At 36.7% G+C, this 18975-nt stretch overlaps 1 protein-coding gene across 5 annotated transcripts in view; it reads right to left on the bottom strand.

Annotated features, from left to right (window-relative positions):
* The window catches only part of USP53 (ubiquitin specific peptidase 53), a 79699-nt gene that overhangs the window by 51865 nt on the left and 8859 nt on the right, over window positions 1–18975 (bottom strand). For 4 of the 5 annotated variants that reach the window (XM_054486064.2, XM_054486065.2, XM_063664060.1 and 1 more), the window contains one exon: window positions 397–1082. The exons of the other annotated variant lie outside the window; for it this stretch is intronic. In XM_054486064.2, the coding sequence (XP_054342039.1) occupies window positions 397–540 (144 nt within the window). In that variant the 5' untranslated portion in view covers window positions 541–1082. The remainder of the gene's footprint in view (window positions 1–396; window positions 1083–18975) is intronic. 5 annotated transcript variants of the gene reach the window in all.

Raw genomic sequence — 18975 nt, 5'->3', positions numbered from 1 at the left:
AAAACTCTGCATTCTCATCTCAATCCAAGCAGCTTATGTCTTTTTATTCTATCTACAGGGATCCATATACTGGATTTTTTTTAAGGGAGGGGTGTTAGCTGATTAAAACCAAAACATTTGTGTATGTTAGAAAAATGTCCTTAATTTACTAAATAAACCTTTTAAATAAGATTATTTATATCATAGTGATACATCAGTCTGTTGAAAAAAACCATTTTCATTTATTATAAAAACCAAAATGACCAGCCAAAACACTTTTGCTCCCATTAAAAGTTATATTAAAAAGTCATTCTAGTCTATAGTAACTTTATTTTTAATTTATGAGCTAAAGAAGTATTAAACAAAGGATTTTCTGAAAAGTATTTTTTTTAATGTAATAAGTAATTATGGTCTCACCTGTACAGCGCTATTAAGAAAGCAGCTGTTTTGTCCTGGTTCATTTAGCAAGCCTTTGGTAGGGGCTAGTGATAGCATACTTCCAGGCTGATAAACTTTTCCAAGATTGCCACCAGGTTTGCGTAAGAATTTTACCCATGCCATTTTTAAGCAACTTTGTTTGCATTTAGGCTAAAAACTGTACACTTTTATGTAATATTTTGGACAATAAAATGGATGTCTTGAATTGTCCACTTAAATCCACTGCAGTCTCTTTTAATAATGTAAGTTTCCAAGTCCATATCTTTCCTGATGTTATAAACTCTTAAAGACTTTGACAAGTAACAATAGGGTGCATAAACATTGAAGTTCTAAGCACTAAAAAAGAAAGCTATTTTAAACAAGGCGTTAAAGATGTTTATATGTGTTAAATTTTATGGGAGCTGTATAAGGTTAATATGAAAACAATTTTTTTTAATGGCTAAAAATACTGATGAACGAATCATCCCCTTTAATGCGTAAGCCATTTGTCTTGATGCATAAAATATGTTAATAATACAAAAAGATGTAGAGTTGGCATTTGGCATGATTCCTTTGGTTGTTTGTTTTCCTTATGTTTTTTTAACAAGAAAATTTTCTCTCTCTTTCCCAGGTGAAGTTATGAAAGGTGACTCCATATTTCATATCAATGTGACCTCAAAGCAAATCTACAAAAAAGAAAAAAAAAAATTTAAATAAAAGCAAATGCAATAAGAAAATTCTTAACTTTACCATTTGAACACAAATATTGAATATAGAATTAAAATTTGTCATAAAAAGGATTAGAACTGATAGCATTCTAATATAAATTTTAAAAAATTTCATCATTTACATTTTTAAAATATCAATATGACATCAATCCCTATGTACCTTAAGCTCAATGTTCAAAAGATGGTTTCATAAGGAAAATATTATCCAAAAATCTAGAATAAATTATATTTCAGCTGGTATGCTATATCTGTCAACACTAAATTGCTCTAGAATATATTGTTATCCTTCTTACACAGAATTATATTTTTCCAAAAAAAGACAGATTTTATGTAAATAGATATGTATAATTATTCAAAAGAAACCTTTAAGTCATAAATAAATCTTGGTGAATTAAATTTCCATGGTATCAACAAATGCACACTCCTGATTAAAAGGACTTTAAATGTTAAACCTATGAATTAAAAACAAACAAATGCAAGAATACTTTGTTCTATAGCATTTTACTTTATCACACTTTGCAGATATACTGCCTTTTTAACAAATTGAAGGTGTGTGCCAACCCTGTACCAAGCCAATCTACCAGCACCATTTTCCCAACAGCATATGCCCACTTCATGTCTATGTCACACTTCAGTAATTCTTTTTCATTATTACTGTATCTGTTATGCTGATCTGTGATAAGTTATCTTTGATGTTTCCATTGTAATTGTTTTCAGGCAATATGAACCATTCCCATATACGATGGCAAGCATAATCCATGAATGTGTGTATTCTGACTGCTCCACTGACCATCTGTTTCCCCAACTCTCTCTTTTCCTCAGGCCTCCCTACTCCCTGAGATGCAGCAGTACTGAAATGACATCAGTTCATAACCCTACAATGGCCCCTAGGTGTTCAAGTAAAAGGAGTCGCATGTCTCTCATTTTCAGTCAAAAGCTGGAAATGACTAAGCTTGGTGAGGAAGGCACGTTGAAAGCTGAGACAGGCAGAATGGTAGGCTTCCTACATCAAACAGTAAGTAACCCAAGTTGTGAATGCAAAGGGAAAGCTCTTGAAGGAAATTAAAAGTGTTACTCAAGTAAACACCTGAATGATAAGAAAGTGAAACTCCCTTATTGCTGATAGTGAGAAAATCTGAGCGGTCTGGATAGAAGATCCAACCAGTTACAACATTCCTTTAAGCCAAAGCCCAATCCAGAGCAAGGCCTTAACACTCTTTAATTCTACAAAAGCTGAGAAAAAGAGGGTGAGGAAGCTAAAGAAAAGTAGGAAGCTAGCAGAGGTTGGTTCAGGAGGTTTAAGGAAAGATGCCATCTCCATAACATAAAAATACAAGGTGAGTCAGCAAATGCTGATGGAGAAGCTACAGCAAATTATCCAGAAATCTAGCTAAGATAACTGATGAAAGTGGCTACACTAATTAACAGATTTTCAGTGTTGAAGAAACAGTCATCAACTGTTTGACAGATGAAGACTGTCATCTGTTGAAGAAACAATTGAAGACTGACAGTGATATTGACAGATGGAAGAAGATGCCATCTAGGACATTCACAGTCAGAAAGAAGTCAATGCCTGGCTTCAAAGCTTCAAAGGACAGGCTGACTCTGTCTTTTTTTTTTTTCTTTTTTCTTTTTTAATTTTTTCAAACTCTTGTGTCGAGGGCTGACTTTCAATAGATCGCAGCGAGGGAGCTGCTCTGCTACATACAAAACCCCAACCCAGAAGCAGGTCATCTATGAATGGTTTAGCACCAAGTTCCCCACGAACATGTGTTGCGTGACGGGCGAGGGGGCGGCCACCTTTCCGGCCGCAGGCTGACTCTCTTATTAGGACCTAATGCAGTTGTTGACTTCAAGTTGAAGCCAATGCTCACTTACCATTCTGAAAATTCTAGGGCCTTAAAAATCATGATAAATCTAGACTGAGTGTATTCTACAAATGGAACAACAAAGCCTGGATGACAGCACATCTGTTTACAGCATGGTTTACTGAGTATTTTAAGCCCACAGTTGAAGACCTACTGCTCAGAAAATATTCCTTTCAAAATATTACTGTTTATTGACAATGCACCTGGTTACCCAAGATTTCTGATGGTGATGTACAAAGAGATTAATGTTGCTTTCATCCCTGCAATAACCATTCTGCAGCTCATGGATCAAGGAGTAATTTTGACTTTAAAGTCCCATTATTTAAGAAACACATTTCATAAGGCCACAGCTGCCAAAGAAAGAGATTCCTCTGATGGAACTGGGCAAAGTAAACTGGAAACCTTCTGAAAAGGATTCACCATTCTAGATGCCATAAAGAACAATCAGGATTCACAAGAGGAGGGCAAAATATCAACGTTACCAGGATATTTGGTTAATGATTCCAACACTTATGAATGACTCTGAGGGGCTCAAGACTTCAGTGGAGAAAGTAACTGGATGTAAATAGCAAGAGAACTAAAATTATAAGTGGAGTGTGAAGATGTGACTGAATTGCTGCAATCTCATGATAAAACTTGAACAGGGGAATTGCTTCTTATGGCTGAGCAAAGAAAGTGGTTTCTTGAGATGAAATCAACTTCTGGTGAAGATGCTGTGCACATTGTTGAAATGACAACAAAGGGTTTAGAATCATTATTGCAGAGCCAGGGTTCCACCCCAATTCTGAAAGATCTGTGGTGGGGAATATGCTATCAAACAGTGTCACATGCTACAGAGGAATCTTTGGTGAAAGGAAGAGTCAATGTGGCAAACTTCATTGTTGCCTTATTTTAATAGCCACAGCCACCTCAACCTTCAGCTACCATCACCCTGATTCAGTCAGCAGCCATCAACATCAAGGCGAGACCCTCTACCAGCAAAAAGATTACAACTTACTGAAAGCTCAAATGATCATTAGTATTTTCTAACAATAGTTTTTAAATAAGATATATAAGTTGTCTTTTTAGAAATAATGCTATTTTGCACACTTAATAGACTGTGGTACAGTGTAAACATAACTTTTATATGCACTGGGAAACAAAAAAATTCCTGCAACTTGCTTTATTGCAGTGGTCTGGAATCAAACCTGCAATACCTCAGTGGTATACCTGTATTACTAACAGTTTTGTCTAATCAACTGAATTTTGTTGACGAATTATTTCATTCAACATTTTTTGAGCCATGTATTGAACCAGTCACTGGAACTAACATTATAATGACGAAAGGCAGACAATACCTTAATGAATAATAAATTATAGAGTGTACCAGAAGGGTTACATGATACGTAGTAACAAAAGCAATCTAAGAAAAGGGGATAGGAAGTATATATAATGTGGGATGGTTTGTGCTTTTAGATAGGATAATGAACGATGGTCTCATTGAGGTTACATTTGCACAAAGATTGGGAAGGGATGAAGAAGCCACCTGAGAGAAGGAATTCCAAGCACAGTGAACAGAAACCTCAAAGATACTGAGAGTTGGAGCATATCTGGTATAGTGGAGAAATAGTAATATAAAGCCTAGTGTGGCAGGAGAAATGTGAACAAAGAGAAAAGTAAATGGGAAAAAGACAGATCATGTGAGATCTCACAAGCCCTTTTTAAGAACTCTGGCTTTAAACTCTGGATGATGGCTGGGCAGGGTGGTCCACGTGTGTAATCCCAGCACTTCTGGAGGTCAAGTTCAGAAGATCACTTGAAACCAGGGGTTCAAGCCTAGCCTGGGCAACATAGCAAGACCTTGTCTCTACAAAAATTAAACAGAAAAAATTAGCCAAGCACAGTTGTACACACCTATAATCTCAGCTACTCAGGAAGCTGAGGTGGAAGGATTACTTGAGCCCAGAAGTTTGAGGCTGCAGTGAGCTAAGACTGCACCACTGCACTCCAGCCTGAGTGGCAGCAAGACGCTGTCTCTAAAAACAAACAACAACAAAAACTCTGGGTAACAGTCCTTGAGTTCCACAGTACAAAAAGATGAGAGACAGAATGACACAGATTAGTTCAATGTCATTAATCAAATAGCCATTAGAGAAGCACTGAAAAATAAAGAAGCATCAGTCTCTAAAAGAATCCAAGTCAGGAGACTTTGTTTCCAGGCCTATTTATTGGCTGCTTAGTCTTAGATACATTCTTGTCATCTCTGATTCATGGTTTCTTCACTTTTAAGATGGGGATAACAATAACAGCCCTGCTTTAACATAGGTTAAATGTTTTGAGAGTTATAAAACACTATACAGTCAGCCCTCCATATCCACGAGTTCTGCATCTGTGGATTCAAGAACCACGGATCAAAAATACAGTGTTTCTGGGATACGGAACCTCAGCTGTGGAGGACCAACTTTTAGTATCTATGCGTTCCTCAGGGCCCACTGAATGATCTAAGTATCCATGGATTGTGGTATCTGTAGTAGGTCCTGGAACCAATCCACTGAGGGATAAATGTATTATGTTAGTTGTTTTCTTCTTTTTATTTTACTCTACAGTTTATAACCTCTTCTAAAGTGATCTAAATGATCCTGAAACCTTGCATACGAATTAAGGTTTTAATAAATTTAATCATGTTTTTATAATGTTAAGGAAGTTCTGTATTGGTAGTACATTTTTATTTTTAATGAAAAAATCTTTTTGAAATATTTTCAATAAACTTTATTAGACACCAAGTCTGCCCCATGAACTATTTTTATATACACTTTAGCGTATATATAAAAATCACTACCCTTAAGGGGCTTAGTTTGCTGAGGGGCACAGACACAAACAGATAATTTAAAAATATTATGGCTTCCATTCCAGCACAAGATTTCAAACTCCTGCTTCCCTCCCTCCATCTCAACCCTATAGATTACACAAAAGCAAAAAGCAGTCTAATAAAGGAAAAACCTTGGGGACACTAAAAGCAACTGGCTTCTAGAGTGTTAAGGAAATGGCAACCAAGAGATGGAGCAGGCCAAATGCTACCAACTGGAAAAGACCTAGTTGTGACCTTTTCCAGTCCTTACATTGCTCTGGGCAGAGAATTTCTACCCCACAGGATGCAATGAGACAGAAAAGCTCTGCTACCACCCCAGTGCCATCTGAAGAGTACAGGAGATTATTATATCAGGAAAGCACCAGAGCACAAACAGTTTGGGAAATGGTAACAAGTTTAGGTGACCTGCAAGGCCCCTGTGTGTTCTGTCCTCACCCGCACTGCATAAATACAAAAAGGATAGCAGGTCCTGGAGAAGATCATGCCTCTAGGCAGGTCAATAGGAAGTTCCTTTTTGGCACCAACTGTCGAACTGCATCATCCCGAATCAGCCCATACACCCCCACCTCTACTTCATCAAATTACACAAAGACACATGTTAGAGCCTAGTCTTCCACCCTGCTCCCCAGGCAAATATTACTAGCTCATAACTTGGAACTTCTAAGAAAAATATAACCAGACACTTGGAGAGTATGAGCACAATGAAACAAAGGCAACAAATGAACAATCTATACCATAAGAAAAAAGACTAAAGAGATCACAAATTTAAAACAAACATAATATTCACCAATTGAAGATATGTATAGATTTTTTAAACTGCTGAAATAAAAAATCCGATGGGTTAACTAGCAAATTGAATATAGGGCAAGAATATGCTAGTGAGCAACAAGTTCAGGTCAAGCAATTCTCCTACAAAGCATTAAAAAAGGAATAAGGAAGTAGAAAATATAAACACTTCTCAAAAGCTATGAGACATGGTTAAAATATTTAAATGTCAATATCTAATAAGATTCCCAGAAAGGGAAATAAATAAATATCTCTAGAAATGATTAAGAATTTGCCAGAATTAGAGACTGAGAAACTCAGATAAAAACAGGATGTGTAACTCAAAGAATCCAAACATGATGTAGGAAAAAAGAGAAGTAAGATGAAAACTGTGAAACCTTATACTAAAAAGAAGAAAGGAGATTTCCAAGTCAATTTATAGTCAAACACTAGAAAAAATAAATCCCAAACTAAAATTTTACAAAAACTGACAAAATCTTTACAAAAAGCCTGATTAAGATTAAAAAAAAAAGAAGAGAGAGAAACATAAACACTAACGAAATTGTTAAAGGAGAAATAACCAAACACATAAGCAATGGTAAGAATATTACTTTCTTTCTTATGGCAATAACTTAAAAGGAACAGGTAATTTCCTAGCAAAATACAAATTACCAAAATTAATACAAGAAAAAATGAAAAGCTTAAAAAGGCTAGTTTAGAAGAAAATGGAAAAGAGAGAAAAGTTCTCCCATTTTAAATGGCATCTGGATTAGACAAATTCAAAGTTAAATTTTTATCTAAACTTCAAATAACAGTTAATTCTAGTGTTAGATCACTGCAGGCCAAAGGGAAAATGAAATAGAAAGTAACCCCAAATCATTTCATAAAGCTAACATACCCTTAATATCAAAACATGATAAACCTCATACAAATGTGACATGATTATAGGTACAAAAATTATAAATAAAATGCTAGCAAACAGAATCTACCAATATGTCAAAGGAATAACATACTATTGAAAAGAATACTGCAATTTATTACGAGAATGCAAACTTGAGTCTGTATTTATTCTCTCAATAAATATTTGGGAGGCTGTGAAGAAAATAGCTAACAGAGCATTATTCATAACAGTCAAAAAGTGGAAACAACAGAAACAAATGTCCATCAACCAATCAATGGATAAACAAAATGTGTTATGTATATTCATACAGTGGAATACTATTCAGCCATAAAAAGGAAGTAGCAACACATACTATGACATGAATGAACATTAAAAAAACTAAGCAAAGTGTAAGAAGTAAGTCACAAAAGACCACATACTACATGATTCCATTCATATGAAATGTCCACAACTAGGAAATCTACTAAGATAGATAGTAGATTAATGTTTGTTTAGGACTGGAGAAGTGGGGGCTATAGGAGCATGAGGGGTGATCGTTAAAGGTAGAGTTTCTTTCTGAGGTAGTAAGAATGTTCCAAAATTGACTGTGGTAATGTACATATATTTCTGTGAATATACTAAAAATCACTGAATTTTATGCTTTTAAAGGGTGAATTGTATGGCACGTGATTATATTTCAATAAAGCTGTTTTTTAAAAAGAGCAAAAGAAAAGACTTTACATAGCACCCCTGAGACTGCCATCCTTACAGTGGTCTGCTTGCAGGGCTGACCTTTGGGAATTCAAGATTTGGGGAGGCTTTCTACCACCCTGATAAGAGTGGGTCACTGCACCTAAACTGCACAAACAAAATGTTTATCCTGAACACCTGTTTTCCTTCTGGAACTCTGGAATTTTGGTACGTCCCAGGCAGAGGATGCATATGTGACCACCCCATAATAAAATGTTAAGCACTGAGTCTCTAATGAGCTTCCTGGTACACAACATTTTACACATGTCATCACAAAATCTATTGCTGGAGAAATCAGTGTGCCCTGTGTGACTCCACTGGCAGAGGACAATTGGAAGTTTGTGCCTGGTTTCCTCCTGACTTCACCTCCTGCTCCTTCTCTGTTTGCTGATCCTGCTTTACATCCTTTCACTGTAATAAATCACAGCAATGCATACAACTATATTCTGAGCCCTATGAGTCCTGCTAGAGAATCAACAAATCTGTCAGGTGGGAGGGATCTTGGGGACCTCCAACCCAGAGGCATTATAGTACAGTAGTTGAAAGCAGCTTCGTTTCTATCAGACTGGCAAAAATATTAAAATACTGTTGGTGAGGATAAAAGGGAAGAGGTACCTTCTTTCACTGCTAATAATGTAATCATACTATTATACCCTCTGGCAATATTAGATCAACATGGCAACAACTATTAAAAATTAAAACACACTTCAACCTCCAAAACCCAATACTGAGAATCTATACTCCAGAAATAAAAGTACATATTTATTGAGATATTTATTGAGATTTTTGAGATTTATTGAGATTTATTGAGATTTTTATTGAGATATATTAGGTTGTACCAGTAAATAATGAAGGAAATAAAGTAAATATCCATCAGTAGGAACATAATTGCTACAGGGTATTCACAGTGAATTCCTATAATTTTATGTTACCTCTGCATCCACTTTGAACATAAGTTGGACTTTCTCATTCCAGAAGCAGTGCTCAGTTACCCCTGACAGTTTCCAGTTTTCTACCTCCTCCTAGTTCCTCAATATGGTCAATCCAGATATCTACTTTATATAACTGCTTCCTAGTTACCACCTCTTTATAGGTGGTCAGTGAAATACAACCCACTTGACTTGACCTACTGACTCACACAGCCTGCATGGGCTGTGCAGATATGCCACAGTGACCACCTTTCAGTCACAGTGACTTCATGGAACATGTACCCACTTACTCTAAACCCACCAATTAGACCTCCCTGCAGGAAACCCACCTAGGTAATACCCTGGACCCCAATAAAGGCTTTGGCCCACAGGTTCCCCTCACTGTCTCTTGCTCCCCACCCAGTGGTTGAACGTGCATATCTCGGTGGCTCCCCACTTCCAGTTGGCCATAGGAGGCGTGCTGCCCTCTTCTCTCTCGATTTGTAAGTAATACTGCTTCTGTTATTTCATGTGTTTTGGTGAGTTGTATCCTGTGTGTCTCGCCCAGTTACACCTGAATCCAACTTCTTTTCTGGTCAGGACTCTCCTAGAGAATGGCTATCTTGATAGGAATAAACTCAACACAGGTAAGACAAGAGCTACAAGGGTATCTGCCAGTATAAACAAGTTTCCTGTGAGAGGGACACCTATCAAGGGTCATGGACACTAAGGCATTAGGTCATATGCCAGGATAAAGAAGTATCCTGTGAAAGGCACATTGTAAACACTCATGACCAGATCTCCCGAAGCCCTGGCAGGGAAGGGGTAGTGTTTATAGCCACTCTCCAAAGACAGACCACAGGACCACATTAGAGGAAAACACAAGTGTTTTTGAGTGACAAAGGCAAAATACAGGAATTTAATATGATCTCACTTTGGTAAAACAATGTATGTGTGAAAACATATATGTTTTATATGATCACTTGAGCAAGGAGGAGTATATATGTATAATTGAAACAGGGCTAGACAGCCAACTTAGACAACAAAAAAGATTAACTCAGTTATGTGCAGTTGAAGCCCAAAGAAAAAAAGAACAAAACATGTAAATACGCAAAACCAGAGATATGCATATTATAGCATAAGATCCATGTGGAAGCAGAATAGGTTTCTTGGAGAGGTTACATTTTATTATATATTGAAAAATGAGCATAAGTTTCATGTGTATGTTGGGAGGACGAGATGCATTTCAAAGAAATGCTATGAACCAAGTAATCAAGTAATATACACAATAAAGTACGAAGTAGACAGAACCAGGGGTCAGATCATGGCTGGTCTTGAAGGTCACATAAGAAATTTAGACTTTACCTAATAGGTGGCAAAAAGCTTTTGTTGGTTTTAAGCAGGGAAATTACAATCAGACTTGTGGTATAAATAGACCATGGCAATGAATAAGATGAATTTGAGGTAAATTAATCTGCAAGTAGAAGGGGTAAATTGGGAGGCTGGTGAAGGAATGCAGAGGAGAGATGGCATAGGCCTGCACCAAGGCAGTGGTAGCAGAAACAGGGGATGAATATGACACTCTTTATGAAGCAGAGAGGAAAGTAAAGAAAGTTCCCAGGTTTCTAGAATGAATGGTAGTAGGACTGTTATATATACTGAGTATCGCATAAATACTCAAATAGTATTTATAGGAAAATGAGCTTGTTTGAGAGAAAATATTGAGTTCCATTTGGGATAAAATGAATGAGTTTCTACAGAACATTCAAGGGGAGAGACCCAGTAAACATTTAGATTCAAAAGGTAATCCTGGGGTAGAGTTTAGGGTTGGACATAATGGATTTTCAAGTCATGAACATATAAACATAAGAAACCATAAGAATAGATGAAATGGTAAAGAAAGGGCATGCGAGCGAGAAAAGTGGCAGCCTGAAAGAATATCAGAAACACCAGGTTTATGGTAGTAATTATTATACTGGAGCCAAAAGGACAATATTTTAGTCTTTATTTCACATAATAGCACCATATATAGATGGCTGGATGGATGACAGCAGATAGCCACTACAGTCTATGTTGCACGCAGTTGCTATTGTATCTGACAGAGGTCTAGAGCTGATGTTGCTAAGACCATTCAGATTTATAATCCCCAGGCTGAATACCTGGGTAGCAAAAAGGAAGGCAGAGTAGAGGGAATCTAACTCTAACAGAAGGTCTAGAGGAACAGCTAGTAATTAACTCCTTCCTCCCTTTTATTCATCTAAATCTACTTACACACACAACTGTAGTTTTCCTTACTCTTCCTTCTATTTTATATTATTTTTTCTATTTATATTTTAGTCTAGTTTCTATCCAATAAGATCCAAATTAAACAATTCAGAGGTCACTAGTATCTCAGTGACAGCTAATTTTCCTATATACAATATTTTTGTACGTAGGATGTTTAAGTTAACCAGCTTTGGAGGTGTAAGTTGCAATCAATAAAATTAATCCCATTAGTGTACAGTTCAGTAAGTTTTGACAAACCTACAGTCATGTAACCATTACCACAACCAAGCTATAGAACATTTCCATCACCCTGAGAAGCTCTCCTGTGCCCCTTCACAGTCAATAACCTTCCCCACTGTGGTAGGCAGAATTCTACCACAGTGCACCCACGCCCCCATCCCCAGATTTCATACCCTATAGAAACCTGTAAATATGACAAGATATCTATTCCATTATCACATTATCTTATATGGCACAGTTGACCTAAAAATATGGCGATTATCTGGTTGGGCCTAATGTAATCACATGAATCCTTAAAAGCAGAGTGCTTTCTCTGGCTGGTGACAGAAAAAGAGATTTGAAACATGAGAAAGACTTGATGTGCCATTGCTGCTTTAAAGGTGGAGGGGGCCTTAACATGAGAGAACAGATCCTGGTTGACAGCTAACAAAGAAACAGGAAACTCACTCCTACAAGGAAATACTACTGCCAACAACCTGAATGAACCCAGAAGCAGATTCTTCTTCCTTAGGGCCTCCAGATAAAAAGCCAGCCCATTTGATGCTTTGACCACTCTTGTAAGATCCAGAGCAGAGAATCCAGTTAAAGACGACCTAGACTTCTGACCTACTAACACTGTGAAATAATAAATGTGCATTGTTTTAAGCTGTTGTGGTAATTTGTTACATAGCAATAGAAAATTAATACATTCAACCTGCAAGAAAACACTGATACACTTTCTGTCCTAGTTTCAACTTTTCTAGAATTTCTCATAAATGTACTCATACTTTTGAGTTTCATCTGTATTGCTGCACAAATCAGTAGTTGTACATTCCTTATTACTGAGTAATATTCTTTTGCTTATCTCTTTACCAGTAGGGAGATTAATTGCAGTTGTTTCCATTTTGGGGTTATTATGAATAAAGTAACTATACACATTCAAGTACAAGTCTTTCTGTGGATACATTTCTCTTGTAAATACCTAGCAGTGGGACTGCTAGGTTGTATTGTAAATGTATGTTTAACTTTATAGAAAATTGCCAAAGTGCTTTCCTAAGTTTTTGAACACTATGCAATTTTTTTTTCTTTCTTTTTTGAGACGGAGTCTCGCTCTGTCTCCCAAGCTGGAGTGCAGTGGCGCGATCTCGGCTCACTGCAAGCTCCGCCTCCCGGGTTCACGCCATTCTCCTGGCTTAGCTTCTTGAGTAGCTGGGACTACAGGCGCCCACCACCACGCCCGGCTAATTTTTTGTACTTTTAGTAGAGTCGGGGTTTCATCCTTTTAGCCAGGATGGTCTCAATCTCCTGATCTCGTGATCTGCCCGCCTCGGCCTACCAAAGTGCTGGGATTACAGGCGTGAGCCACAGCGCCTGGCCCTCTAGAGGTTTTAAAGTTTTGGCTCTTATGGTTAGCTCTATGATTCATTTCAAGTTTGTGTGTGTGTATGTGTGTGTATAGTGTTAGACAAGGCTTTGGATTAATTTTGTTCAAACAAAATCCAATTTTCCAGCACCATTTTTTAAAATGAGTATGCTTTCCCTAAATTGCTTTGGAATACTTTGTCAAAAATTGATTGATTATAGCCAGGCACAGTGGCTCATGCCTGCAATCCTAGTACTTTGAGAGGCTGAGGTGGGAGGATCACTTGAGCCCAGGAGTTTGACAGCACCTTGGGCAACACAGTGAGAACCATCTCTACAAAAGTACAAAAATTAGCTGGGCATGGTGGCACATGCCTGTATAGTCCCAGCTCCTCAGGAGGCTGAGGTGGGAGGATCGAGTGAGCCTGGAAGGTAGAGGTTGCAGTGAGCTGTGATTGTGCCACTACACTTCAGCCTAGGTGACAGAGTGTGAGACCTTGTTTCAAAACAAAAACAAAAACAAAATTAATTGATTACTTACGTAGTAGATATATTTCTGGTCTCTCTATTCTACTAGGTTGGTGCAAAAGTAATTGTGGTTTTTGCCATGACTTTAAATGAATTATAAATATTTCAGGTATGTCTACAATTATACCAAAACCACACTCTTTCAAAAAAATAAATAACCTCTTAACAATATTGAGACCTCCAATCTAGGAATATTATGTCTTTCTACAGTTTTTTAGGTCTTCTTTCTCTTAGAAGTGTTTTGCCAATTTAGGTGTACAGGTTATATGTATATATTTTTAAATTTATCTCTAAGTTTTTCATCTTTTTTTGACATTATAGTAAATGATGTTTTCAGTTTTGGTTTCCAATTTTTCATTACTAACATGCAGAAATATAATTGATTTTGTGTACTGACAATAAAAACTGCAACCTTAGTTCTAGGAGCTATTGTATAGATTTCTCAGATACTTTTACTTCTCACTTTCTAATCTGTATGCCTCTTTCACCTTGTTCTTGCCCTATTTAACTGGGTAGGACGTCCTGTACAATGCCAAAAGGAAGAAGTGAGAACAGAAATACTGATCTTGCTTCCAATCTGAGATGAAATCATTCAGTCTTTCACTTTATGTATAGGGTTAGCTGTAAATTTTTACAGGTATCTGTATCAGGTTGGGTGAGTTCCCCTTTATTCCTACTTTGTTGAAACTTCTATCTTAAACAGTTGTTGAATTTTGTCAAAATTTTTTAAATTTTGTAAATACTGAGATGATTATATGATTCTATTTGTTGACAGTTTAAATGGTTGTTGAATTTTGTCAAAACTTTTTAAATTTTGTAAATACTGAGATGATTATATGATTCTGAGTCTTAATGCAGTACATTACAATTTTCAAGTGTTAAATCAACCTTGTATTCCTGTCGATGATGCCAATTTATCAAAACCTATTCTTTTTATGCATTTTGGACTTAATTTGCTAATAAATTTTAAATAATTTTTTACATCTGTATTCATGAGGGATTTTCAGTCTGTAGTTTTCTTGTGATATCTTTGTCTGATTTTGTTATTAAAGTTTTTGTTTGTTTGTTTGTTTGTTTTGAGACAGTGTCTCGCTGTGTCGCCCAGGCTGGAGTGCAGTGGTGCAATCTTGGCTCACTCCACCTCCCGGGTTCACACCATTCTCCTGCCTCAGCCTCCTGAGTAGCTGGGACTACAGGCGCCTGCCACCACGCCCGGCTAATTTTTTGTGTTTTCAGTAGAGATGGGGTTTCACCGTGTTAGCCAGGATGGTCTTGATCTCTGGACCTTGTGATCTGCCCGCCTCGGCCTCCCAAAGTGCTGGGATTACAGGCGTGAGCCACCACGCCTGACTGTTATTAGAGTTATAATCATCTCATAAAGTGAACTTGGAAGTGTTTTCTCCTCTTTAATTTTCTGGAAGAGTTTATGTAGACCTGCTATTATTTCTTCTTAAAAGGCTGGTGGAATTCATCAATAGCACTATCTGGGCCTAGAATTTTCTTTATGGGAATATTTTAAATCACAAATTCAATCTCTTTGATAGAAAGGGCTACTTAGGTTTTTACTTCTTGAGTGAGCTTTCATAGTTTGTGTCTTTAAAGGACTTTTCCCATTTCACCTAGTTGTCAAATTTATTGGCAAAAAAATTTACAATACTCTGTATTATCCCCTTAATGTTGGTAAGGTTTGCAATGATGTCCATTCTTTCACTCCTGATACTGTTAATTTGTATTTTCTCTTTTATTGATCAGTCTTGGCTAGGGATTTTATCAATTTTATTGATAATTTCAAAGAATCAGCTGTTCATTTCACTGATTTTTTTTTCTGTTGCTTTCCTGTTTTCTCTTTCATTGCTTTCCAGAACTCTATTATTTTCTTTCTCTGCTTACTTCGGGCTTAATTTGCTCTTCTTTTTCCAGTTTTCTGATAAAAGCTTAAAGCTTTCTTCTTTTCTAATATAAGCATTTCGTGTTATAAATTTCCCTCCACACTGCCTTAGTTTAAATCCCACACAGTCTGCTATACTGTTTTCAATTTTATTCTGTTCAACATAGTTTCAAATTTCCCTTGTTCAAGTACTCCTTTCCCCAGCCTCCTGGAGTTTCTCCCTGTACCCAGTTCCCAGCCAGAGATTCAAGGGCACTCTTATGCAGATTGCCAGAGTTTCCTCTCTGTGAAATTATTTCCCTTCTAGCATTCTGCTCCACAAATTCTAGTCACTTCAGCCTCCCCAACCATAGCTTTAAATCAGATCTATAAAGATATTTAGAACTAACCTCCCTCCCTAACTCCACAACATTTAAATGCACTGAGTTACATTGTTAAATAATTCTAAACCTCATACATGCTAAGAAACACAAGTTTAAAATGTGATAGCTGTGATATTCTTTTGGCTAGTATACAGTAATTTGCATTCTAACAGTTCATTATTAACACTGTGTAATATAATAAAACATGGCTGCTTTGGGCTTAATGTAGCATTTATACATCGGTTCTGTTTAAAGGAATTCAGGCCAGATGTGGTGGCTCACGCCTGTAATCCCAACACTTTGGGAGGCCAAGGTGGGCAGATCACGAGGTCAGGAGTTCAAGACCAGCCTGGCCAAAATGGTGAAACCCTGTCTCTACTAAAAATACAAAAATCAGCCGCATGTGGTGGCACACACCTGTAATCCCAGCTACTCAGGAGGCTGAGGCAGGAGAATTGCTTGAACTCAGAAAGTGATGGTTGCAGTGAGCCAAGATAGCACCATTGCACTCCGGCCTGTGCAACACAGCAAGACTCCATCTCAAAAAATAAAATAAAATAAATAAAAAATATTTAGAAAGAAATTCAGGTCTCCAATAAAATAATATGTGGATATAGGTACTTAGACTGTGATGCAAATCATCTTCCTTACCTTGAGTCATGGTCAAAAAAGTATGAAAACCACTAAACTAAACTAACTTTTTTCCTTCTTTTGACAGTGTAAGAAATATCAGGTCAGGAGAAGTTTAGTAATGGACTCGTTTTTAGAGACTGTAAGTAGTAGAGCTAAAATTAGGAATTATATACTTTAAGGGCCAATTTAACACTTTTACCTCTAACCAAACCACCTATGATGATCAGACCTGTTTTAAGATTACCCTGGTAGCAATAAGAAAAATAATGTGGATGGTAAAGATTCCAGAAGCACATCAGGAAGATCACGAACACAGAAGTACCAGGGAGGAAACTCTTAGTCGGGATTTCTAACTTGTCCTCTATCAAGTCACCTTCTCCTTTTTTGACTTTTCACCAATCCTACAATCTTGGTTCTCTTATATTTAAAGGCAGCAATCTTCAAATTGGGATATGCACATCAAAGAAAACATAATGATTTTCCCAGAGATTAAAGGTATGGTTAGATTTAAAGGAATTAATTTACAGATCTGCCACTTCCAAATGTACACTTTCCTAGAATTGATCTGGCTAACGATTAGTCTGTAGTTCTTTCCCAGTTCTGCTTTCACAATTGCTTTCCTCCTACTTTATAAAACAATGACATATACCCCTCACCTGTCCTACATCTTACTGTGTTCTATTTTCTAGGTTTATTACAAAAATCTCCAGGTGCCAAATAAAGGAACAACTCAAAATATTGGTGCAATTTAAGCTTCCTTTAATTGGGCACCTTAACTCATGCTCAGCTTATCTCACTAAAAGATACATTTATAATAAACTTTTAACTTCTTAGGTTTTAGTTATTTCTCAAAATTTATTATGTGCATATAGATACTGAAAATAGAGACAGTGAAAGTTCAGATTTACTGGTTACCAAAGTAATTGTATGTATAACATAATCCACAAGGGAAAAATATACATCTGTTATTTTATTATAAAGAAGTGTAATAAAGTGATTGAAATGATTTAAATCATAAAAATAATTATAAAAATAGTGGGAATATAATATTCATTATTTTTTGTATTACATGTGTTCCAGGAGAAAAAAGAGCAATGCAAAATCCAGCAATCCCTAGTGGTATATATCCAAAAGAAAGAAAATCAGTATATCAAAGAGATGTCTATACTCCCATGTTTATTGTGGCATTATTCACAATAGCCAAGATATGGAATCACCCTAAGCGTCCTAAGTCCACCAATGGATGAATGGATAAAGAAAATGTGGTATGTATACATAATGGAATATTATTCAGCTATAAAAAAGAATGAAATCCAGTCAATTGCAACAACATGGATGGAACTGAAGGATATTAAGTGAAATAAGACAGGCACAGAAAGACAAATATCCCATGTACTCACTCATATGTGGGAGCTAAAAAATAAATAAATAATCTCATGGAGATAGAGAGTAGAATAACAATTACTAGAGGCTGGGAAAGGAAGTGGAGAGAAGGGATAAAGAGAGGTTGGTCAATGTACAAAAATACAATTAGAAGGAATAAGTTCTCGTGTTCAGTAGCACAATACAGTGACTAAACAGTAATGTACTGTATATTTCAAAATAACTACAAGGATAGTATTAGAATGTTACTAACTCAAAGAAACAAACGCTTAAGGCGATGGACATCCCAACAACACTGATTTGATCATTATATATTGTATGCTTATATCACAATATCACATGTACCCCATAAAGATGTGCAACTATTACATATCCATGAAATTTAAAATTAAAAAAAGATACAATTCTATTGCAAGAATAGGGAAGAAAATAAAAAAACTAAATCTATATCCATCATCATAGAAAATTAATGTTAATTTAAGCTTGAAAAATCACCAAATAGCAATACAGATTCATATTTAGAAATATAAATAAAACTATAGAATAATCAGCTGAAAGACTTAAAAGTGTTTGCTTCTTCAGGGTGGCACTATAAGGAAAGAGAAGCACAAGGTGCTATTGTATCGTGGTAAGTTTTCAGTGCAACGCAGTTTATGTCCATGTTTGATTTCAAAATCATCCCCCTCTCTCCTTTGCTCTGCTCTGTATGGGACGACCATACAGAGCTGATCTCTGCAAACACCATTTCCCAGGATCCCTTGTGAATCCATTTCTGGCCCATTTCAGCCAATCAGAGGCACTGCCAGAAAATCGAAGACAAAGGAGAGAAGCCAAGGTATTTCTCCCCTTTTCTCTCTGCCCTGTTGCTATCTCTGGCATATTCTCCTCGAAGGCTCAAGTTCCCCGTTTACAGCAAGGCCTCTAAAGCTCTAGGTCAGGCTTGGTGGTTCCAGCTCTTGGGCTCCTGTCTTTGGAACTTAAGCCTAGGGACAGTGGCAACTTACAACACCAGATAATTTATCTTCCCCTGGTGGCTCCTTAAGGTCTTCTAACAGCTTTTTAAATTTTTTTCTTATATTAAATTCTTTCTAATTCAATACTAGTACTAATTTTTTTTTTTGAGCTGGGGTCTCACTCTGTCACCCAGGCTGGAGTAGTGACCTGATCATGACTCACTGCAACCTTGACCTCC

The sequence above is a fragment of the Pongo pygmaeus genome, chromosome 3 (assembly GCF_028885625.2).
Source record: "Pongo pygmaeus isolate AG05252 chromosome 3, NHGRI_mPonPyg2-v2.0_pri, whole genome shotgun sequence".
Lineage (NCBI taxonomy): Eukaryota > Metazoa > Chordata > Mammalia > Primates > Hominidae > Pongo > Pongo pygmaeus.
Note: the sequence above shows the minus strand (reverse complement) of the source record. Positions and strands in the feature narration are given on the sequence as shown.